Consider the following 26,235-nt stretch of genomic DNA (forward strand, 5'->3'; position numbering starts at 1 on the left):
AGCAAGAAAAAATTTCTAGAAGTAGCTTCAGGTAGACACTTCTATGCCAGACCAAACAGAGAGTAAATATTTGCAGACCCGGCACTTGGCAGACATGATATTACCCTGGGGTCCTATCATGATTTTTCACTAGTGTCAACCTGAATAGTTGTACAAGAATGTACAGAACAAAATTTCAGTTCAACAAACATTTATTAGGTGTTTACAAGGTGCCAAGAACTATGAAATGGGTCTATACGTATACACACACACACACACACACACACACACACACACACACACACACATATATATATGTATTTTTATTTATATTAAATCTAAACTCAACCCAGCTTATTAAAATGTGAATTCAGAATGGATAAGCCAGGGGTTCTTCTTCAGATATGAATGTTCTCCCAAATATAGAAAAAATAAACACTTTCATTCCCAAGTGAAATAATATATGTAAAGGGCTTTCTAAAACTTAAAATAGCATATTAATATCAATCTTAAAGTGGTATATAAATGTGACTAGCTATTATTATAACTATTATTAGCATTAAAATTAATCATCAAGATAACATTTGTGGTATTAGAAAGCCATTTTATATTCAGTGCCTGCTCTGCCATTGGTACATATTGGGTTTTGCTTAAAAATTCTTCTTCATTGTACCTCCCCTTTCCCTACTCTCACTTTATTCCAAACCCTCTGCAATTTGGTTTCAGATTTCTCCGGTCAACTCTAACAGCTCTTTCTAAAGTGCCCAGTGACGCCTTCCTTGACAAATCTTATGTTTTTTTCTCAAGCCTCAACTTCTTGTTCACTCTACTACAGCAAGCAATAATGTTGATTTTCTCACTGAGAACCCTTTGCTCTTGGATGTTCTCTGCTCTCGGGATTTTGGTTGTTGTGACTGCACTTTCCTGTGATCCTCCTTTGTTGACCACTCCTTTACTGGATCTTCATTCATATCCTATTTATTATCTGTAGGTATCTCACAAGATTCTGTCTCGGGCCCTTTTCTCTATACATGCTGTCATTTAGTGGGTTCAATTTTCCATACAGAAGATTACCACTTCTATCTATTGAATCTTAATCTCTCCTGTGAGGTCCAGTCTCAAATCACTGAATGCCAAATTTGAACAGACTTCTCCCATAAGCATCTCAACTATTTTTGGATACCTAAAAGAAAAGTCATTTATATTTCCTCCTATATCCATTTCTCTTGCTAATTTCCCAATATTAAAAGTATCTTACCCCCAAAAGTGCTTTACCAGTCATCTGGACTAATGACCTTGACTTGATTTCAATTACTCCAATCGGTTATCAAAGTTTAATTTATTTTTACTCATATCTTAACCATATCCTATTCTTTCTGGTCACGCAGGCAGCGTCCTAGTTCAGACACTCATCACCTCTTGGATGAAATACTGTAATAGTCTCCTAGAAGGTCTCTACTTCAAATCTCTCCTCACAACCGGAAAGAACTCACTAAATGACAGCAAAGAATCTACTAAATTTATAGAGAAAAAGACCCAGGACAGAGTGTTATTGGATACCTAAAGTTAGTAAATGGAACCTGAATGAAGATTCAGCAAAGGAGACTAAGAGAGAAAGACAGACAGAGAGAGAGAGAGAGAGAGAGAGAGAGAGAGAGAGAGAGAGAGAGAGAGATTCCAGCAGTTTCCTATTATCCCTAAGATCAAATATGAAGATCTATACCCCCTATATAGCCACATGCATTTATCTGATGTTGCTCACAAATGATCCACCAAATTTCATATTGACTACTTATGCTTGGAATATTCTCCTTCTTCACCTTTAGGTCAGAGTGGATGCCTTCCTCTGAGCCTCAGTTCAAAAACCACCTCCTCCAGGAGGCTTTTCTCAGTTCTTCCCAGTTGCAAATAATTCTCCTCTAAAATAACTTTCCATCTACTTTTTATATAGAGAGAGCCTACATCTATTTTTTGTTCATGCATTAAAATGTAATCTCCTTGAGGGCAGGAAGTATCTTTGCTCTTTCTTTGTATTCTGAGAACTCAGCCCAGTGAATGCCACATGATAAATATTTAATAAATGGTTGACAGACTAGTCAAACAGTGAGTTTTTCTTATAGTAATATTAAAAATCTATTTTCACAAGAGAGGTATGAAATGAATCAAAGGAATTCTGTCCATTCATATGATTTATAGCATATTCCTTTAGATCATTTCTCTGCTTGTCATAAGGAAGAAAAGAAGGAAGAAAGGGAGGGAAAAGGGGAAGAAGGAGAAATTTTTCAAATGCCTATAATGTGCTAACTCTGGGAGATAGGTGCTATTATTATCCCCATTTTACAATTAAGGAATCTGAAGCAGAGATTGTGACTTGCTCAAAGTCACACAAATCTGTCTGGGCTAGAATCAGTGGTGCTCATGGTCCCTAAAGGATTAAAAAATTGTAGAAGTTCTACATTGGAAGGGAGTTCAAAGGGTGCCCAGTCCAAACAAGTCTTGAGCAGAAAGCCCCCTATGATATCTAGGAGCTGTAGTACTGAGGACCACAAGCGAAAGTGAACCCATCACCTCCCAAGATACCCATTGTGCTTTTGGTTAAATGGCTTTCCTGATATCAGGTTCCACTTTGTCTCTTTTTAACTCCCACCCAAGTGCTCCAAGATCTACTCTCAAAATTCAGAGTCAAGTCAGATTTCTCATTAACATGACAGTTCTTCTAACACCGGTATTCTAAAACAGCTTCTTCTCCTTGCTCCATGACCCCAGTTCCTTCAAATGATGCCCAGATGACATGAATCCATCTTCCTAGTTACCATTCTCTGAGTGTTCTGTAAGGACTGAGTGCAGGTCTTAAGGCACTACAGAAATGCTACTTATCTTTGATCTTGTTTCTTTGCCATTGACCATAGAGTAATTACTTTATAATGCTAGGTGGCACTTTAAACATCTTTGTCTTTTTGTGCAAAAGAATGGATGTGTGCTTGTGAATATAACTACGAATATAGAAATATTCATTCATATACAGTATATAGTATATTATATTATATTATATTATATTATATTATATTATATTATATTATATTATATTATATTATATTATATTATATTATATTATATAGCATGTGATATATGATAATATAATAATATATAATGCATATTTTATGTATAAAATATATAAAGATATACCATACTACATAGTCCATATAGTTATATTATTATGGTTGTTATTATGCCATTATGTTATATTATGATTAATATATAATATATTAGTTATTATATACAATATTACTATATATTAATCATATTGTATACTGTCACATACTATATATTCTATATACTTATATTATTATGTCATTGTATTATTATATAACTATATTATATAGCATTCTATTATCATGGATTATTTATTATATATTATATATTTTACTATATATAAAAGACATATGATATATATTAAATCTCATTTGATCATCATTACTCAGTGAAATGGGTAGTGTAGATATAATTCACTCCCTAACATACCAAGAAGCTAATTAAGTGAATTATGTGAATATGAATTAAGTGAATATGAATTATAACCTACATCTCTGTGCAAGTTTGGGATCTTTGTATCATTTTACTCTTTCTCTCTCTCATTTGTCTCATTTCAACTCTTCAAGGGATTCCCTAAGATTCATTCTAGATCAGTTGACTAGTGTTTATCAAATAGAAACCTTTTTGAAAAGTTGGTGTCAAAGGACAAAGGTAATGATGTCCTTGAAAGTTTTTAGATCACAGTGATAAAGACAATAAAGATTTTTTTGCACACTTTAAAAAAAACTCTGAATTTATGGTGTATCAAGTGCTTTTAAACTGAGTTTTTACTCTCTTTTATTACTGCTGAAATAAAAAAATGACTAATATTTTTGCTCTTGTTGTTCAGACTTTTTCAGTTGTGTCTGACACTGTCCTCTCATTTGGAATTTTCTCATGTAGCTTGTTATTGCCTTCTCCAGTTACTTTTATGGATGAGGAAACTAAAATCAACAGGTGACATGACCAGGGTGGCAGAACTAGTAACTGTCTGAGGCCACAATAAAGCTTAGGAAGATGAGGTTTAATGACTCCAAGTCGAGTGCTCTGTTCATCACATCACCTAATTGCTAATGCTGGCTAATGCTAATGGTTGTCAACTTCAACACCAGCTGTATTAATTTGGATGAAATATTTCATGGGTTAAGAACTTTCAACTCATTATAAGGAAAGGTTTGCCTGCAATAAGCCCTCAAAATAAAAACACTAGTCTATAAATACCACAAGAGCAAGGACCATGTCTTCTGTAAGTCTTCTATCCATTTCCCATAAATAGACAATGTTCTAGACACACAAAATGTTTAAATTACTTGTTGCACTTGAAAATATAACAGGTTGTTTGTCACTGGAAGTGCCACAAAAAAAGGAGGTTGCATGATCATGTTTCAAGAAAGCAAGGAAAGTATTTCTACAATGGCTAGGAAGTTGGCTTATCTTCCAATTCATGCATTTAGTGTCTGAATAGGTTCATAGTAAAGAGATAGATATCTCTTCCCTATAATATTCAGTGGGTCATTAGTTACAGAATTTAAATAGAGTTGAGATGAGCAAGCAAACTGGTATATTGAATGTATTTTTATTTTAGTCAATGTATGCAAGACAAGACTAAAGGCCAAAGTGGGCTAATATCTACTAGCAAAGGAACAATGAGTAAATTTATAATGTATATACGTACCAGACTTGGTGAGTGTTGCATTGATCTCATGGATGACACACTGGTCTGATGCATATACCCATAACCTTGGGATTGGCTTTGTTGGTAGGCCCCAGGAAGTACAGGGGCTGCATATTAAACAGACACAGACAAAAGAAATCATTACAGATGGTTTCAAAACATCTTGCCTAAGTCCTCAGGTGACTTCTTAATCAGCAACCACCAGTGAAAGCTGCTTCAGAAATGAAATGCCATTTTCAATAATGATATAGCACTAGAATTGCAATACTTAGACGTTCTCTTTAGATCAGTATATCAAACATAAATAGGGAAGTCAAGCTCATAAATTCTGTTAACTGGCTTAAAACAAAGATTTTAAAAGATTTGTAGTACACAGAATTCAATCCATCAGGAAGTATGGGCTAATTTCATATTCTACTTCTTAGATAAATGATAAATGGTCAATCTCAAACTTGCCGGTCACTAGCACCCCTATGGATTAGTTGATTATTATTCCAAAGTTATTAATGGTGATGTGTCTTAGTCAATTATGAGTCTGTTTCATTTAAAAGAAGTCCTTTACACACTATACTAGTCTCCTGGAAATAATAAATGATTCAGGCAAAAGCAGATGCTTATTAAATTTTAATTAAATTACTTAGATACTTTGAAGGATCCTCAAAGATACTTCCTTTACTGATGTGGAGAGCAACCATGCCAGATCTTCTCACTTTGAGCATTTCTTGTCCATGTTTTCCCATAAATTGTACAGAATAGTGGCCTAAAAGCCTTAACTTTATATAGATTCAGTCTAACTATGGCATCTAAGCAAATAGTCTAAAAATGCTAAAAACATTTTAAAATTTCCTAGGTATTCCTTTTCCCTCTTAATTAACCAGAATAATGTTCACTGAGCTCATAAGCATCTCTTCCCCTTCTTCCCCTTTCATTAATCAGATTGTTTGCTCAGTTCATATTCAGCATTTCCTAAATATCTTAAGATTTAAGTGATTAAATCTTAAAATTGTGCTAAGACTCCTGGGACATTTTATATATATCCATTCACCCCCCCATATTAAAAAAAACCACTGAAATTCAAGGACATCATATTCTAGAGAAACTATTATAGAACTAAAAAGGAAAAAAGCTGCCACCATTGATACATCTTTATCTCTACTTTTTCCTCCATTTTCTGAGAGTTTCAGCAAAATTTCAAATTGATTTTTATACTGTATTATGATATGTATATTTCAGAATGTCAAATGTTTGCCCTGCAGGGATTCCTGATCTGAAAATGACAGAATGAAGGGAGACCTAGCTTATTCTCCCTAGACATATTCAAGATTTAAAAATATTCCCTACTGGGCTAACATGTTGGACAAAAATCAAATATATCGTGTCATATTTTTCAACAGGCTTTTCTGATTTTCCCCATTGTCAGTTCCTTTCTCTACACATACCTTGAAGTCATTTCATCCCTGCATGCCATTCTTCTTTCCTTCCTTCCTTCCTCCCCCCTTGATTCCTTCTTTTCCTCTTTTTCTTTCTTCCTCATTCCCTCCTTCCCTTCCTTCCTTCCTTCCATTCTTCCTCTCTTTCTAGACTGGATTTCCCTATCCCATCCAGATAAAGTAGTCATTCATGGATTTGTACAGAAGCTTTATTTTTTGACATGGGTTGGTTTATCTTCCTTAGATGACTTCCATTTCCAGGGGTTCATCATATTATTGCCAGATCATACAGGCAATGGATTGGCTTTTGCCTTTCTGAAATTCAGAATTCTCAAATTCAAGTGATACACCAAACCTCAGCCTCTCCCAGTAGCAGGTGCCACTACACCTAATCATTTTTTATTTTCTATCTATCTAGAATTTACTCTTCTATTAACATGTTGTATTTCAACTCCATCCCTCACACACAAACACATACCTCAGTATAACATAAGTTGATTACAGGCAGGGACTTTTTTAAAACAATTCTATTTGCATTTATAGAGCCTAGCATAATATTTAGCATATAGGAAGCACGTATTCAATCATTATTGATTGATTGAAGGTCAATTTTAATAAGGGTAAATTTCAAGTCTTATATTAGGCATTCAAAAACTCAAGTCCATGTAATTCAAGATGGGGCAGATATGGCTATACAATAGTTCATCCATAAAGAGATCTTTAGACTGGAAACTAAATTTGATCTTTTGAAAATGAGGCTTCCTCATTCCAACTTCGGTGCTCTAGCTATTGGTCATGGTGGTCTACAATATCAGACCATACCTTAAAGTGAGTTTGGCAAATTAAGAAGAATCAAAATGCTGATGTATTGTGTACAGGTTTATAATGAGCAGAAATTGACAAATGTCATCCTGAGGTGCTGTTAATAATGAATATCTTATAACTGGCAAGTTCATTCTGCTGAAATATTAGACTATGAATACTTTAAAACAGCTTAATCATAAGAAAATTACAGCTCATTAATGTGTTCTCCAGACGATCATGATATTAAGTGGTTAGAGTTGTGTTTTTCCCAATACTTCTGATAATCTATATGTCAGTGTTGTTATAAATTATTTTTAAATGACTAGGCATTTGGTTAAGATGAAAATGGTCAGAATTATCACATTAGGAAGTTATTGGAAGACCATCTCAAGAACCTTGGGAAATGATATCATAACATTAACAACCAATTTTTAAAGTATGCAGTAAAACATAATGTCATTAAACTCTTTTCATTTTAAAAATATAAAAAACTATAAAGTGATTCTCTCATAAATTAGGTTAAAAGGAATATGTATATAATGAAAATGTATATGTTATACACAAAAGAATAAAATATAGAATATTCCAGAAGTCTTTGTTCAATTTCAAGCTTTTTTTTAAGGGGATTTTTTTTGGCAAGGCAATGGGGTTAAGTGACTTGCCAAAGGTCACACAGCTAGGTAATTATTAAGTGGCTGAGGCTGGATTTGGACTCGGGTCCTCCTGAATCCAGGGCCACTGTGCCACCTAGCTTCCCCAAATTTTAAGCTTTAATAGCTATTTATATAAAAGTTTGTAACTACAATAAAACTTCATTTTAAAATTATTATTTAATTAAATTTACATGTATTTCATATATAATATATATACTTTTTATATAAATTTTATATTGTCTATATTAAATTAGTATTAAATTATATATTAAATTGAGTATTGAAGCTTTAAACTGAACTGACTTTTAGGGCACAAGATTAGATATAAATATAAATATATATATTATATATGCATATTATACATGCATGTGTAAGTAAGTCTGTATTTATATGAAATGGAGGCAGCCACTATTAATTCAGTCAACCATCCAATTATTTGACAGATAATGATTATTTGTATAGACATTATACAGTATTCAGAACAAGAGGAGACAGTATATTTATCTTAATATAGCCTTTAACCATATGAGATATTTGTGTCAAATTAGGGTCTGCTCAAGGGGGAATTAGCAAACTGGAAATTGGGGATGCATCTCTTGATTTCCATTAGTCCTATCCAGAAAGGAAATAAGGTTAGATTGAAATGACTTTTTATTGACGACAATTTCCTTTTCTAGATGTTTACAAATCAACCCTTTCTAGAATTTTGCTGGAGAAACAAATCAAATTCATTGATCTATGGGTAGCTAGTCAACTTCACTCCTTTTTATTCAATACAAATTGGAAGAATATTAGTTCCCTTTTCATTCTTGAAGTATTTCTCCTCTTTTTTTTCATGATCTTTCAGTGGTCACTAACAAAGACTCAGTAATCTCACTGCCAGATTTTTTTTCTGCCTAAAAGGTAGTTCAGTTGGCAGATCATTTGATCTCATTCAGGGAAACTAGGTGCTCTTTCCAATCTATTCGGCTTTTGCATTTACTTTGTAAACATCTAGAAAAGAAAATTGTCACTTTAGAAGCCCTTCTAAGTCATATTTTTTTAACTGACCAATAATACAGATGATGTTTTTGTTGTTATGCATTCATTTAGAAACTAAACAAATGAAACAATGGGGAAAAAAGATGAATTTCAAAGCATCTCAAAATCTAGGCTGATTTTACATATATATATATATATATGTATATACATATATATGTGTTGAAGGAAATCTGCCATGTGTGTCACAGCCTCCCACAAAACCAAGGAATACATTAAAATAGGGAAAAGTAAGAGACTATTCTGTTTTTTGCAATGGTTAAAAGATTCATCTGTGGAAAAATCCCTGGTATATTTTTATGAAACAGGTGTCATGCTAGACTGCCACTGCAATGGATGAAATATAAAAACACAGTCATCTCATGGCCTGAAAGTTTAAGTTAGAGATTTTAGTTTCAGCATCTGTACAAACAACAGACAATAGCTGTAGTTAACCTAAGGCAACAATGAAAACAGAGATGGAACTTGAAATTCATTTCACTATAGCAAGGCTGATTGACCAAGGACCCCAAGAGTTTGGGCTTTATTTTGAGTCTTCTGAAGTATTAAAACTAAAACATACATAAAGTCTATTTTATAGACTTCTTTGGAGGGAGGGGTACTTCCTGTTTAGTGTTTATTCTTAGAGAGAATTCTCCAATGAGAGAAGGATGGAGGGGAAAGTAAAATGTGACTACAGGTAAGGTGACCTAATAAATATGAATCAGCTCAAATATGAAAATATGAATAAAGTCAAATAATTCTAGAAATATACCACATTGTGCCAAAGTGGGATCTACTCAATGAGGAGTTGGAAAAATGGAAATCTAATTTGGGAATGCATTTCTCTTGATCTCCCTTACTATAAGAATATTCATGTTTCACAAAAATGCTGCTACAGAGAAATCATTCTTGAGATGAGCACACTTACCACAGTGTCTATGAATTAACAACTAAATCATGATCAGATGGGGGCTTAAGAAAATATAGTGCTTTGATAAGCAACTGGTCAATACAATCATGTAAATATTTACTCTCCTGCATGGTGACCAGACAGGTAGGGGGGTGCTATGTGACCCAGTGAATAAAGACTCATTTCCTTAGTTCAATCTAGCAATCTAATCTCAGATACTTATTAGCTGTGTGATCTTGTTTGCCTTAATTTTCTCTTCTGTAAAATGAGTTGGAAGGAAAAAAGGCAAACTGCTCTAGTATTTTTTCCTAAGAAAACCTCCAAAATGGAATCACATAGAATCAGACAAAAACTAAAATGACTGAAGAAGAACAAAATGGGGACCAGAGGTCACCATCAGAGCAAGAAATGTGATAATAATACATAACATTTATATAGAGTTTTTGAGGTTTGCAAAACCTTTTATGTGTGTGTGTGTGTGTGTGTGTGTGTATAGTGTATATTTTATTATATAACTACATATCAACTAAATTAAATATAGACATGTTTTGTTGGATCCAAGTCTTCATGACCCCTTTTGGAATTTTCTTGGCCAAGATACTAGATTGGTTGTCATTTCCATTTCTAGCTCCTTTCATATATGAGGAAACTGAGGCAAACTAAGTTAAATGACTTACCCAGGATCACACAGACAGTAAGGGTCTGAGGGAAAATTTGAATTTAGGTCTTCTTGACTCCAGGTCTGGCACTCTATTTGCTATGCCACCTACCTGCCCAATAGAAGCATACTGATATTCTTTCAACAATCCTGGGAACTAGCTGCTATGATTAGTCTCAATTTTAAAGTGAGAAAAGTAAGTGTAAGAGAGATGAAATGATGTGCCCAGGGTCAACTCAGATAATGTGTCTGAGATAGGTCTTAAATTCAGGTTTACCTGACTCCAAGTCTAACAATTTATGCAGCCTCTAAGAGAACTGAAGTGGGTATTATTTAAAGAGCTTTCAGCATAACTAGAAATTTCAGGGGAAGATCTTTATTTCAGGCATAAGGAAAAATAGAGGAATGAGGAGGGGGATAGAAGAGGATATAAGAATTTATATAGTGTCTACTATGTGATTTTACAACTATTTTATGAACCAGATGAAATATCTGATCATCACTACAATGGATGAAACATGAAAACATAACCATCTCGTGGTCCTGAAGTTTAAGTTAAAGACTTTGGTAACAGCATCTGCACAATCGTTAGAGTTAATCTAAGGCAACATTTGATACTTACAACAACCCTGCATGGTGGGGTATAAAGAAAAGGGGGAAAGGGACGACACAAAAGAAAATAGAGTACATTTGGAGGCAAAGCAAAGAATTCATCAAGGGATGAAATAAGACTGGAAATTGTAGAAAGTCTTGAAGCACTTAGTATAGTTCTTAATACATAAAAAAGGGAAAAAAGGAAACTTACAAGATAACTTTGATGGATATTTAAAAGGAACAGCAAGTTGTTCAAAGCAGATTTGCAGTTTCAAGTTGCAATCATCTTTTTTTTGATATAGTTATGGAAATTCTTGTTTTATTCCAAAAATTAAAAATAAATATATTACTTTAAAATTAAAAAAAATTACTGATTGAATGAAGAACAAAAAAAAAGGCATGAATTTTGATAGACAGTAGTCATTCACTGAAGATTTTAAGCCATGATTGTTTATGCTGCTATTCTGAGCAATATAAGGAGGAGACAAAGGAGAGGAAGATCTCAAAACAATCTATTGTAATGGTGCAGTTGGGTAGTAATGATAAGGGAGGTGATAAAGAGTGGTAGTAGAGAGAGGAGAAAATTGCAAGAAAAGTTTCCGAGGACTTGAAAATTAACTGAATTAACTGAAGATAAAGAAAAGACTGAAGAAAAAAGAAAGGTAAGTCAAAAATAACTCCAAGATGATAAGCATAGTGAATGGTAATATCCTAGGCAGAAATGGGGAAGACAGAAGAAACAAGCAAATTTATAAGTTGGAAGATATTTAATTAGTTGTTTGACATGTTGGCTTCAAGGTGAATTTTCAGTGGTGGGTCCCATGCCAATAGTTTGTTTTTGTTTTTATTTTTAGGTTTTTGCAAGGCAAATGGGGTTAAGTGGCTTGCCCAAGGCCACACAGCTAGGTAATTACTAAGTGTCTGAGGTCAAATTTGAACTCAGGTACTCCTGATTCCAAGGCCGGTGCTCTATCCACTGTGCCACCTAGCCACCCCATGCCAAGAGTTACAAGTGGGATTTGAGAAGTAAAATTGGAGACAGAGATTTGAGGGTCATTTGCACAGAAGCTGTATTTGCAGTCCCAGGAAGAAATAGAATTATCAGAGGTAATTACAAAGGTTGCAGAGAGAGGAGAATCAAGGACAGATCGCTGGGATATATTATAACACTTAAAAACCAGGAGAGTCAATGAGAAAGATGAAGAAGGAATTCTTAGAGGAGTAGAAAGTGAAGCAGGAGATTATAACAACTCTAAAATAATTGAGTAAAGCAAAGTCAGTAGGAAGGAGTGTCCAGAGTGTCAAAACTCTGCAGAGTGATCAAGAAAGAATCAAGTTGAAGAAAGGCCTCTAGAGATAAAGCATACATGAAAAGAAGACCATTTTAAGAATTGCTGCTGTGGATCTGTGCTGTTTTTATCTTAAATGGGGAGTGGAATACACTTCAAAAAAAAGGACATATTTTTAGTGCATAACCCCAAAGAATCATTTTCATATTTTCTAACATATGGCTATAGTTTTGTACATCTCATTTAATACACATCAAAGAGGCTCCAAAGTTGTTGAGAAGGACAAAGAATCCCCCACGAAACAATTAAGATGAAACTAATGAAATGCAACTGAAAAATTACTAGACTGAAGATGCTGTTAGTTTTAAAATAAGCATTAAGTGATTGTGAAAGATCCCAATTGAGTAAACTCCAGACCTCATTACCAAGACTATAATACTGCAGTTGGGAATGAGTCTAGCACTTGGCCCATAACGGGAGTCTCCTTCCTCAGATGGACCACTGCGTTTGTGCAATTTCATTCAACGCATCTCGTGATTCAGCTACCAATCTGCCATCTTGTAAATATAGTGTGACTTGAAAAGATTAAAATTACATCACATAAAAATCCTCTTTCTAAAAGACTACTTTTCAAATTCTTCTGTGAAAATTCATTTTAGCGTTGGTTAAATGGACTTCCCTTGTATGGAAAGCTTTTAAAATGTGTACTTATTCTTTTTTCTACCAATGCTATCTTTCCCTCCAGTCCACTTTTCATTTTATTTCCTTCTGTAATTTACATTAGGTTCCCCAGCCCTGTCCTCTCTTTCCTTTACCCCCCCTCCTTATGCTGATGCCAGTTTGGGGCTGAAGAGCTCTGGGTGAAGATTAGTGGTCATGCAGAAATCCCTAATCACACATGTATATGGTATTCTAAGGCTCCCAAACTATTTCCTTAACAAAAATTCAATGAGGCAAGTAAAAAAAATTTCATTTTTACAAATGAGGAGACTGAGATTTGTAGTGGTTCATAAAATAGGATACAAATTTAGTAAATAAGATATATTAAGCACTAATTTAGAGACACTAAAATATGGGGATACTATGAAAGACACAAACAGGGTAATCCCTGCCTTCAGGAAGCTCACAACCTAATGGAGCTTTAAATTATCCCATAACATCTTTGAATAGAGCTGAATCACAAACTCTGAAATCTCGGCATCCGATCTCTTTCCTTGGCACATTTGATTTATCCTTATGTTAAGGTTTGAATTCTCTTTATTATTTTTTCCCTTAGTTTTGTTTCTCTAGCATGTCACTTCAATAGTCCAAAGTAGTATAAACTTTTCATGCTGTGACCAAATAAGAAACCGCAAAAGAAAAGAATACCATTTAGGGAGGATGAACCAAAGTCTCCTTACAACCTTAGAGTCTTAAAAAGCATAATTCCTCTGCTATAAGTATGCTCTCCCCCCCCCAAGGCCAAAGTGAGTGCATCCAAAGAAAATGCTAACTTTGACCAATGCATATTTTTACAGTGAGTAATACATTACTTTTGACAGGGGGTGAGCTTTCAGCAGGATGAAAGAGATTCAGAAAATAAGTTTAAGTAATCCATCTGACCTAAATTTTTCAACATGGACAGACTAAAGGTAAAGAGTCAGCCAGCTCATGATAAACTTTTCATTTTCCTTGGAGGTATGGTACCTTTGACAAGATCCTGCAGTTTTCCTTCCAATACCTCTTAACTAACGTAGGATCCAGGATTTTTCATGGAGCTTTATAACATGCAAATAGAATGAAATAACTTCCTCCTACACCATTATTAAATATAATGTGTATCCTGGGAATACATTAAATGAAAATTATTGCCTACATTGCATTTGTTACAGATTTTAAATTCAAACGTGCATGTGGTCCATCAGAATAATGTATCCCAATGTCTAAAGTCCCTGAGGGGATCTTAAAAGCTCCAAATCTGGCACTAGATACTCTTGGTGGAAGGGCTTAATACAGCAGCTGCTTGTCCTGTAAAGAACACCGGATATAGAGAATATTAGACTGATTATAATTATGTATGATTCTACCATCCAAGTTGCATGACCTTGCAGCGATCACTTAATTTAAGCTCTGTTAGCTGGTGTCACCAGGTTGTTCACACTGTGAGGTAGCAGTCAGGTAGATAGATTTGATAATATAGGGTAAATTCCTTGCTGCTAGAGATGATTTCATTTCTGTATTTGTATTCTAAGATCAGCACAGAACATCCCACAGGAGGGACTTAATAAATCCTTGTAGGTTTGTTGATTAATTTTATATTTTCTATGTTTCAAGAATTTGTATCCCTGTGTTTTCTGTAAAAGCTACAGACTAGGGTCAGCTAGGGAGCACTGGCCCTGGAGTCAAGAGGACTTGAGTTCAAAACCAGTCTCAGACACTTAATAATTACTTAGCTGTGTGACCTTGGCCAAGTCACTTAAACTCACTGCCTTATCAAAGAAAAAAGTTAGAGACTAGAAAGAAGAAAGAAATCCCTGGGAGAAGAGGAAGACCACAAGGGATAACTCAGCATCTCAAAATGAGAGAGGAGTGAAATGAAGAGGAAAGGCCAAGAAAGAATACTACAATGAGAAGTGCATTGGTTCTGAAGTTAGAGGACCTGGGTCTGAATTATGACCTCAGTGGCATCGCTAAAGCCATATTCTCCCTCAGACTCAGTTTTCACTTCTGTAAATGAATGGGTTTGACTACATGTCCTCTGAAGTGACTTTCAGGTATAGATCTATAATCTTATTAATCCCAGAAATATTTGTGATATTGATTCCATGTATGACCTAGGAACTACTGAGATAAAAATAGGAACTGTTGAAAGGGCTGCCACTGACACAGAGTTTGAATGGGTAGAGAAGCTCAATTGGGAAAGAGGCGAGCAGTTAGGAAACTTCCCAAAGAGAGTCTTGGCATCTCCAATCTTATACACAGTTAAGACCCTGTTCAATCAGTAAACATTTATTAATGTTAGTACAGTGACTGATCCTGTATTAACCACTGAGGATACAAAAAGAGTCAAAAGTTGCCCACAGTCTGTTGTAGGCCAGCTTGGAACTTGTGATTTTAGGTCATAAGACCTCTAAAGTAGAGGAATACCAGACATCAAAGTTAGTCTAACATGTCAAACTCATTAGTAAAGATGGTATTGGGCTTTGCAAATGTTTAAAAGAATTGATTGTGAACCACCTGGGGCAAAGAGAATAAGTAAACATTTCAAGCCAAGGTCTTAAGTTATTCAATAAAATGACTGAGGCAGTTGTGCTGAGTCTGGAGTCCAAGGAAAGAAATCCTGAAGAGGCCACAGAAAGAGTCATTTTTATTCAGGGAGCAAAGAATCAAAGGCAAGGATGCTTCCCAAGGCCGGGTGAAAAAGGAGAGGAGTATTCTTTTGGGGAAACTATCTGAAAGGAGAATATCTGCCAAGAGCTTTTAGGACCTACCTGGAGCTAAGGGTTGGCAAAGAAGACTTGAAATAATCTTGTATTCATTTCCTATACATTTTGCATGTGGCTATTTGGTAAATATTTTGTATCTGTTGCCTCCTAGAAAATATAAGCTCCTTGAGGGCAAGAAGCTTTGTCTTTTTAATCCCCAATCACAATAGCTAATATTTGTAATAGCACTTTAGAAACCAAACATTTTATCTCATTTGATAATATATTCCAATCTTCAGCACAGAGGTCTTGTAAGGTTAAAAGATCATGTGAAAGAATACTGCAAACATGGTACAATGAATACAATGCTGAACTGGAATGAGGAAGGGAGGGGTTCAAATCCCTCCTCAAATACTTGCTAGTTGTTAACTCTGGGAAAGTCATTTAACTTCTCTGTAATTTAACTTTTGTCTTCTGTAAAATAGGGGGACTGAACTCAATAGTCACTAAGGCTCCTTCCTGATATAATTCTATGAACCTTTTTGTGACTGCAAACTATAATGTATTATGCAAATCTATTATTTTACAAAGAAACCCCATCTTTTAGACTATATAGGCACATATAATTATCTATGATCTATAATTGTTTATAATGTATTATATAGTCAGATATAATGCTGATGTCAGAGCACTGGAATTTTTTTCAATACAATACAGATGGCAAGCTGAGTCATAGGTGGGTTTCAGGTTCTAAATACAAAATGAGCATGAAAGTAGGAAACAAGATGGTATAGTAAAAAGAGAAATATTTCTGGAGTCTAGGGATCCAGATTCAAAACCTGCTCTGATCCTGTACTCAATTTAGGAAGTTGAGCAAGTCACTAAATTTCTTTGGGCTTCAGGTTCTTCATTTGGGGATGGGGCAGAGCAAAGAACTGGACAATGGCCTCGGGGGTCTTCTAGCTGTAGAATTGGTATGACAATACAAAGAACTGGGAAGGACTGAGAGGGATCAAAGTTAGACCTGGGATGAAAAATCAGGTCACATCAACAAGAAAGACAAGAAGTGGCCCTGTTCTCAAGGAATCCCACTCAAGGAGTAACCAACAATGAAGACAACTTCGTACAAGCAAAACAGATATACTGCTAACTGAAAACAAGTCGAGAAGGCAGGCACTAGGACTAAGCAAGAACCAGAAAGATGTTTTTGTAAAAGGGGCGTCTATGGTTGAGTCCCACAGAAAGCCAAGCAAGATAGGTGACTCAGATTAATTTGCAGAGGCTGGAAACAGGTTAAGATAGTCCTCAGATAAGCACCAAGCCAAGAGACAAGGAAGAAGCAATTACAATATCAGAGGAACAGAGGAGAAATTCTGACAGGTTTATGTGGTAGCAATAATCAGCCATTGGGACAAAGATGCTCAGCAAAAATGAGTCTAGTCATTGACAAAGAATGCAGATAAGAATCCCAAGCAATATCAAAACAGGTTCTAAAACCAGATGTGTGTATATACATATGTGTTAACCATGTATATGTGTATGTGTGTATGGGTATATTAGATATTTTGGCAAGGCAAGGAGTTAAGTGACTTGATCAGGGTTACACAACTAGTATCAATTGTCTGAGGAAGGATTTGAACTCAGGTCCTCCTGCCTCTAGAGCTGATGCTCTCTCTACTGCACCACCTAGCTCCTTTTACATATTGCTTATGAAGCCAAAAACTAATCAGCCAAGTTCAATTATCCTGTGGCTTGTCAATCAATGGGGATACCTGGCTGAATGTAGAGTACCAAAAAAGGTTCACTCAATATCCAAAACTGAATTTTAGCATATGCAAGAATCTTTGTCTACTTTCATATCTTAGATGGTTGAGTTTGTAGGTCTGTGTCTAAAAATGTGTGTGTATATGATTGGTTTAAAAATAAATTTAGAGGGGTGGCTAGGTGGCACAGTAGATAGAGTACTGGCCCTGGAGTCAGGAGTACCTGAGTTCAAATCTGGCCTCAGACGCGTAACAATTAACCTAACTGCGTGGCCTTGGGCAAGCCACTTAACCCCATTGCCTTGCAAAAAAAAAAAAAATTAGAAAGTCATTTCTTATCTTTAAAAACCAGTATCATTTTTCTTATTATCTCTGGTTTAGGGACTTCTCTAGACACTTCAAAACCGAAGAATGACAACTAGACATCACTTACTCTTAACTGACCCACCCAAATAGAAAAAATATTTTTCAGTATCTGATTGTTTTTAAGTTTTAAGATCAAAACTGTGCTTCATATATACATGTGGATGGCTTGGAATAAATCTGGAAAAATTAATGAAAGACACATGTGCTCCTCTGCACAAACAAGCTTTCCACTAATATTGTGGTCTTTTTCTCAACTTCACATTTAGAATAGCAAGCTTAGGACACTTCCTGCTCTTATTCTCCAGAGAGAGATTGTATTCCATCAAGATGATTTGGAGTTTTCTTCCCTGGGGAGTGTATAATGCTAATTGGGAGTCTAATAGTTGAGGTCAGACTTGTTGGATAATTAAATAGAAACCCAGTATGATTCCATTAGTGGAATTTCATTAAGAAAAATTTCCATTTTCATGGCAATTTTTCGTCACCAAGAAAATCTGGTCTTGCATATATCAGCTCTTTAATTTTCATAAATTTGAGAATCAACCTTAAACATAAATACTAAAATGTCATTTCCTTGGATTAAGAATTTTCCAGTAGCTTTTATTGCATCGAAAATGACAAAATTGAGACACTCTTGCTATATGTTTTGCTATCTGTAATATTATAGACGTCAGAGTCTAGGAAAGTCAGGTAAGGAAATCGATTCATGCCATCTGGCCAAAAAAAGTAGCAAATGACTCCAAAGGTATTTGTGTATGTGTGTGTGTGTGTGTGTATGTCTCTGTGTCCCTGTGTATCTCTGTATGTGTCTGTGCTACCTTCTTCCCCATTGCCTTTCTTGGTGCTTGTCACATTGGTTATACTTTACAATCATATTTCTTATAACTCCTATAAATAGCTGACATTTATAGATCACTTTAAAAGATTACAAAGTACATTACATGCTTTGTATCATTTGATCCATATAGGAACCTATAATTGTCTCTATGCCACAAGTTCTTTTATTTCCCCCCTGCTCACCTAGCCCTAATCTGATTCACAGTGTTTCCAGTCATTCTTGGGAGGTCTTGATGATGCTGCAGAACCCTTAGCATTATTCTTTAGATAACCAAGACACAATGGGAAGTGTATTTCAAGGTAAAAAAAATGCAGAGAACAAAAAGATTGTGCTTGCAGCTCCCTATGCCATCCAGGATCAAATATAAAATGATGTTTGACTTTCAAAGTCCTTCATAAAATGCCCCTCTCTTTATAATCTTAAACCTTACTCTCTCTCTCTCCCTATTCTGTATACACTATGATCCAGTGATCCTGGCCTCCCTCCTTTCCCTAGAACAAGACAGCCCATCTTAAACACCATGAATATTCACTGGCTTATTTCTTATGCCCAGAGAGCCCTCTTTCCTCAACTTTGCTTTCAGGATTTCTTAAGTCCCAATTAAGACCTAGTACCTTCTGTAACTCACCTTTCCTGAAGCCCCTTAAATCTAGTTCCTTTCCTGTGTTGATCACTTCCAATATATTCTGTAAATATTGTTTTTAAAGACTTTTTTCCCATGTTGTTTCCCTTATTAGGCAGTACGCTTCTTTAGAACAGAGACAAGCTTGCCTTTCCTTGTATTCCAAGTACACATAGTAGGTTCTTTCTAATTGTTTATTGATTCTCTGTTTGAGCAGAGGACCAACAAAAAAACAGACTGGTTGAGGGATGGTTTGAATTGTCATGGACTATAGGTCTTGCTTTGGGCCAGCTAAATGAGAGGAGAGATCATCCCATTTTTTCAAAACTGAAAGGATCACAATATAGTAAACAGGAAAATATCAACCTTGTAAAGTTTCTGTTTCTAATTCCCTGTAAGATAACTCTATAGGATTCCCTGAAAGGATATCCTTTCACTACTCTATTCTGGCTATTTCTACCACCATCACCCCTTCTTACTTAGCTTGATAAACAGAAGCAAATAAAAGAGCAAAAAGAAAATATAAAATTGCTTTTAACTAAAGATAGTATAAACACTGTGTTCAGTTTCAAACAGACTAGGAGGCAAATGCCTCATATAAACAAGTTGATTTAAAACAAAAAATAGAGAGATCAAAGAAACTCTTAGGGGAGGAAGCCATTAGGTAGATTTCTACCAAAGAAATGGCACGTCAGATCTAAATATGTTAAGTTAATCTAATGGCAAAAGACAGCTATGATCATTTAAAATAGGAAGAGTTCAAAATTTTAAAAAACTGAGTGAAGTTTTTTTTAAAAAAATTATCCTTTATTGTATCAGAGCAATGAAATGTGGACTAAAATGCAAACCGTTTGGAAATCTAAGACATTAGAAGGTAGGACCAAAACTCAAAGAGCAGCTTCCCAACCCCAACCAAATCATATTTGAAAATGAAAACATTCCACAATCAAAGCAAGATGGGAAAATATCATAAGCGACACATAACTAAAACAAAGAAGAGAGCTCCTATGTGTGAATGAATGCTCATGAAAACCAAATGGGAAAGTTCAAAATGAGGTACTTTTGCATCAGAGACACAAAAGTAAAAAATCCTGATGTCTTAACCCTTGTGCTAACAATCAAGATTTCTTCTACTCTACAATGAATCCAATAAACCTGAAACTCATGAAAATATTGTACCCTTTAATCTAAAAAGTAAAATGGATTGCATTCAGGACATAAGAAAAGGCTCTCTTGTGTGGATCCAAAAAGAGAGGAGAGGGTGGTTTGAATACCAAGAGTTAATGTTAAGTACTTTTCTATATCATGAAACCAATTTTTACCATATAGGCTATGATCTAATATTTCTTCAAAATCCTGAAAAACCAATATTATCTACAAGAAAGAAAAAAGGTTATTAAATTCCTAACCATGACATCTGAAACCAAAGGTCCTCCAATACGTAGTCTTTTCTTTCTTTTTTTCTCTGAACAGCTATAAAATTATTTATTTTAAAACTGTCTCCATTTTTTAGAATATGCACTTAAAATGCTTGATAACTTGTCCAGAGAAAAACAAAGATACTTTAAAAATTGTCATTACCAGAAAGCATCTAGGCTGTAAAAATTTCAATCAACCCCTCCTCATCAGAGCCCAACACAGACACAAGATATAGTCAATTTCAAAGCAACCAAAAAGTCAGGGGTTTGACTTCCTCCCCTTGAGCCCAGGAGAAGAAATGAAGGAAATTATTTCCATTTTTAGGTTCCTTTGTCAACTCTGCTTTAATGTCATAAAGGAAAAAACCTCCCAAATAATGGTAAAGGAAAAAAAGAAAACAAATCCACCGATTTCATGGGAATCTTTTTAAACACCAGAAACTTACTCTTAACAGGACTATTATAATTTTTTAAAGTCAGAACTGTGTATTTGCTTATTTCAATATAAAAAGATGGCTCCATGTAGCTTATTGTTATGCAGGTGTCATAGTTCATAAATGGAGGGATTAATTATCAAAACTCCATCATCTCTCTGTGTGAAACATTGATCTTCAAAATGGGGAAAAAAACAGTACCTTACCCCCTCCAAAAATAATTATAATTTTAGAAGGAACAGTGAAGAATAGAAGGGGAAAGATAGGAAGAAAGCAACCTTTCTACTTACTATGCCTGAAAAAAGTGCACGATGCCAATAATTACAACTTATTACACTGATCTAATTAAATCTATTCTAACTTTGGGTTAATATTCCCCCATGTACTTAGAAGCATTTAACATTTAAATATAATTGAAACATAGATTTTTGTAAATTGGAAATGAAGAATGAACTTGTATTATTTCCTGGTTGATTTTGATATTATTGATGGGTCTATTTGTCACACACTAAAGTTTAATATTCATGTCAATCATTTTAATGTTCTATAATAGATATACCCAGTAGGCATCTCGAGACTGATTATTTGAGCTCCACCTTTAGTAACAACACACAAGGGGAGTGCAGAAGGTATGAGTCAAAGAGCATGCTGAGAAAGCAAAAACCAAGATTTACAGAAGCTTACTTCAAGATTCCAAATTTCACAATGGTCTAATATTAATTCATTTGCACATAAAAATATGTGAAAATTTGTTAAGAATAAAAATCATGCACAGTTCCACAATTGTCAATGAATTAGTCTACTTGGGAAAGACTTGATACCTCCTTCATCAGATGGTCTTGTTATCTCACTGCAGAAGGAAAAGCTAGGGTTTGTCTCAGAGATTTCTGACTTGTCATCCCCCAGGCCTACACCAAGGGTACTGGTTGAATGAGATCGATGTCTACTGTAGAGACTTGCCTTTTCTATGTGGAGGAAAAATATATTCATGTGGATGGTTATATAATTGAAGACCAGAAAGAAATGGAAAAATAATTAAACTTTTAACATTGAAAGACAAATACCCTAATATATGTATCAAAGTCCCAGTTTTTATTCCCAAGTACTAGTGAATGCAATATCTCTGACTGAGAGATTGAAGGACTGTAGAAGTGAACCAGTTTAGCTTCTTTGTTGCTCCAGAAAGAAATGAGGCTAAGAAAAATAATATGATTTACCTAGGGTTAGCCAAGTACTAACTGACAGATTCAGGATTTGGAGCTAGATCCTCTAACATTAAAGGCAACCCTCTTTTCATTATAATAAACTACCTTCCTATGGAACATCATACAATAAATTAATTTCATTATCTTTATTTTTTGATGGCCAGGACCTCTTTTTATAATTAAAAAACTAGTAAAACACTGGTACCAACAAATAGTCAATGGTTAAAAAAATATTCCCAGGTCTAAAAAGTTTGTTGCCTACAGATTTGGAATCTTGATGCTTACACTTAATAACATTAACTACTAGAGGATCTTAATCTGTGACTGTTCTTGTGATCAAAGTCAGTATTCAAATCTAGCAAAGAGGATTGGATCCTTGATCTGAATCACTAGTTTGACTCATTTCTTTGTTTGGGTTGACTGTCAGACCTACATAGTCTGGAACTAAAATGCAAAATGACAGTTTCTGAAAAACTATTATCACTACAAACTCGCACTTCCTGTACCTTTAGTTTAGAGATGACAGCATAAGTTTAAAGATACATAAACCTTACTCATAAGCTATTAATTTTAAGTTAATCAAAGTCCAAGAGTAAACTTTTATGACAGATTGAAAATATAGTTTGTTCTTTTTAAAATGCTTAAATACTGAATATGGCAAAAATAAATTTTATTTTATGTTAAAAGATTATCCAGGTTATAGAAAATCTTTACATTATTTCACTTGAAATTCTTGCAATAGGACTTGAAAATATTGTCATATATTTCAAAATTTAAACCCAGCTTATGTCTCAAAAGTTTAGTGAAATTCAAATAAGTGCATCTGAGAACCCACAAAGTCTACTGAAATCGTATTTACTAATAAAAAGCAGATGAATGGGAACTCTACACTCTTTACTGAATCAAGGAATAATAGGACATTCTAATCTAGTTTTTAATAAAAGTACTTTTATCAAGTTTCACTTACATCAGTGATTAAAATCTATTTTCAAGTCATATGTAACTAAATAATAATTCATCTCAAAGCCATGATATTTTAAAAATTGTTTTTAAAGTTCTCAGTGGACTAATTGACTCTGAATGCTTAAGGGGGGGGGTTATTTTCAGGATAAAACCATGCCAAGATGGAAGAACTCAAAACATGAGCAATACCAGAAAGCATATGTAGACTCCTAGATTGAATATTGTCTTCCAACGGATCAATGTCGAAGATGGAACCAGGATCAGTACGCCAAACTTTAAGATCTTTCCCCAAAAGAAAGGAATAAAAGAAATGAAGAGAAAAAAGCAATGACTCAGCAAAGAAAAGTAAATATGAACTCAAGTGATGTCCTGTTGTTGAGTTTTTTAAGACCCCAGGAGCTTTCTTGAGATATTTTTTGATATTTATGAGATAAGGTAACAATCATTTTCACACTTATTTGTTAAGAGAACTGGGTGGTTAAATTTATTTTCCCCAGTTTATCTTTATTAGTATTTTTAAGTTGGAGGACAATTAAAGCATTTTTTATCATAATCATCCATAATACTATAGCATGGCCCAGGACTACATAAGGCATCTATTTCTTAATTGTATTATATTGTTTGAAAGCCAAATCTTTCTCTTACCACACACTGATGAAATATTAAAGGTAGAATGAATTTACTGACTCATAAGAAACCACTAAGAAATTTTTTGTCCGGGGAAAAAATCCTGTCTGCTGTATCAGAATTAAATGTTCTGAGAATGTTCACTTTAATAAATGTTTCATAGAAGAAAACTATACCTACCTCTAAGATCAGTCATACATCCCTTCTACAAAATGTTTGTGAACTTTTCTATTAATGTTGCTATGGAGGAGAATGAGATTGAAAAAAAAAATATTTGCTATTTCTGTTTTAAGAAGGTTAGATGATGTGATCATAGGCACATAGCTAGTGTCAGAAGTAGGAAATTATCTTCTTGAAGACTCTAAGTAATCAAAGATGTGAGTTAAAGAATAGAGAAATATCACTGGTTCAACTGAACTGTTGTCTCTGTGGTGGAAAATGACTTCAGCCATTCTGGAACCAAGTGTTCCACATTTAAGGCTATTCCTTAGCTGTAGAACATGGATATAAATTTAAGTTGGCACTATAATATTACCATTACCAGAAAAAATAAGCTGTTAATAAAGGAATTTCACTGCTAAAATTTATGAAAGGAAGTATAAGACAATCAAATATTTGAAATTAAATATAAATGCAATTTTAATTCAGCAAAATAGATATATTCAAGAAGTTCTGGATGCTCACTTCTCTTTGACCCAATAGTAAAGAGCAGGAACTATGGTCTCTTCAATTGATCTTAAAATAATGAAGGTCAAATCCAGAAGAACCACCTCCAGAAACTTTCCCTCTAGTTATTGTATTTTTTTTATTCGTTTTAAACTAGTAATAGAAAAGCAGAATGGCATCATAGAAGCAGAGTCACTCTTGAATTAGGAAAAAAAACAGGTTTAAGACCTACCTCTATCACATAATGATATGTATAACTTGGACAATTCATCTTCCAAATGTCTTGGAAGTAATACTAGAGTGGTATAAATTATGGTGAAATTATTGATCTCTCCAAAGTTTCTAATACTTTCTTATATTCCAATCTAATGGTCTTTGCTTAATCCTCAGCTTTCTTAACCTTCCTGCCTCTTTTGATACTATCACTCTCTTGTCCTCAATACTCTCCTCTCCCTAGATTTTCAAGACACTCTCTCTTTCTTGGTTCTCCTCCTATTGGGCAAGTAACTTCAAAAAGAAAATAGAAAGTTAAAAAGAATCAAGTTTACTTGACCATTTAAATTAAACTAATATATTTGCTGACTGGGATTCTCACTTAGGGAAATGAGATATTTATAAGTCATTTGTAGGCATTTTTACATCTTGTAAATAATTCATAGCTTCATGACTTGTGCAGAGACTTAATAGCAAGTTTTCTCCTGACTTCAAAGATCTATGGTCTTCATTGAGTGAGCCTTCCCTCTGTTAATATAAATTGAACCCCATCACACACTTGAATAGTGGGTCTTTATGAACTGCTTTAGCAAAAGAAGATGTTTCCCTGTGATCAACCCAGCAAAAACTCTCTTCATACTCAATCCCTTCCAATAACACACATCAATATCTCAGAATCCATTGAACTTGGCAAGTGTTGTCAGATCTTATATTCCTCTAGCAAAATCTTCAGGAACACATTGTCACCTTCACTGACAAGGAGTCAGTGAAGTAGGATTTGGGTAGAAACACCTATTTTTTAATTTCATTGGTGTAAAGCTCCCAATAAAGATCCAACGCAAATCTACACCTTCTTTATAGTTTAGAATCTTAGAGAACTGCCTAGAACACTGAGAGATTAAATAACTTTCTTAGGGTCACACATGTAGTATGTATCAGAGGCAAGACTTGAACCAAGATCTTCCTGGTTCCAAAGCTAACTCTCTATTTCCTACACTATGTTGACTTTGTAATTCTATTTATATCAAGTAAAACCATTAAAGAGAATAAGGAGGATAGCTTCCAGTGATTTTTCTTCTGACCAAGCTTGGCAGGTATTATTTTTAAGTCAATAGAAGCCTTCATATTTTAGTGACAAGAATCTTCTAAGATAGTAAATGATTCTCCTTAATCTTAAAAGTCCCAGTGATAAAGACTGTCAGTTTTATTTACATTCATCTAGAGTACAGCTCACTTACTCCTTCTATATGCAATATTAAAACTGAAAATTTAAAGTGCTTTTTTTAGAAATGTGTATAATTATCACCCCTGTAAATAGCCTCTCTGAGGATGCTGCCACTGTAATGTTCCTTCTTAGCAGGAACCCGACACTGAAGATGATTAAAGGGAGCTTTGAGAAAATTCTTCTCCCATTAGAGCAAGGAAAAGCTCATGCAGAATATCTTTTCATGACTTAATTAATACATTAATACATTTATAGCTATCCAAGTAAGATAGTTTTGAGTATTTTTTCAAGGTAATTATCATTTGCAAAGACCAATGTGGACATATCAAAAAGTCATCAAAACTATCCCTTCCACATAGACTTGTAAAAGGGTTATGGGTTTTCTGATATTAAATATTAAAAGAAAC

General features: G+C 34.5%; 1 protein-coding gene across 10 annotated transcripts in view; it reads right to left on the reverse strand.

Annotated features, from left to right (window-relative positions):
* Window positions 1-26,235, reverse strand: part of NEBL (nebulette) — a 456,697-nt gene that overhangs the window by 6,767 nt on the left and 423,695 nt on the right. For 8 of the 10 annotated variants that reach the window (XM_074192965.1, XM_074192959.1, XM_074192957.1 and 5 more), the window contains 3 exons: window positions 23,287-23,379; window positions 21,751-21,894; window positions 4,727-4,833 (listed from right to left, as the gene is read on the reverse strand). In XM_074192965.1, the coding sequence (XP_074049066.1) occupies window positions 4,727-4,833; window positions 21,751-21,894; window positions 23,287-23,379 (344 nt within the window). The remainder of the gene's footprint in view (window positions 1-4,726; window positions 4,834-21,750; window positions 21,895-23,286; window positions 23,380-26,235) is intronic. The other 2 variants (XM_074192966.1, XM_074192963.1) reach the window with 1 other exon arrangement.

The sequence above is a fragment of the Macrotis lagotis genome, chromosome 7 (assembly GCF_037893015.1).
Source record: "Macrotis lagotis isolate mMagLag1 chromosome 7, bilby.v1.9.chrom.fasta, whole genome shotgun sequence".
Classification (NCBI taxonomy): Eukaryota; Metazoa; Chordata; class Mammalia; order Peramelemorphia; family Peramelidae; genus Macrotis; species Macrotis lagotis.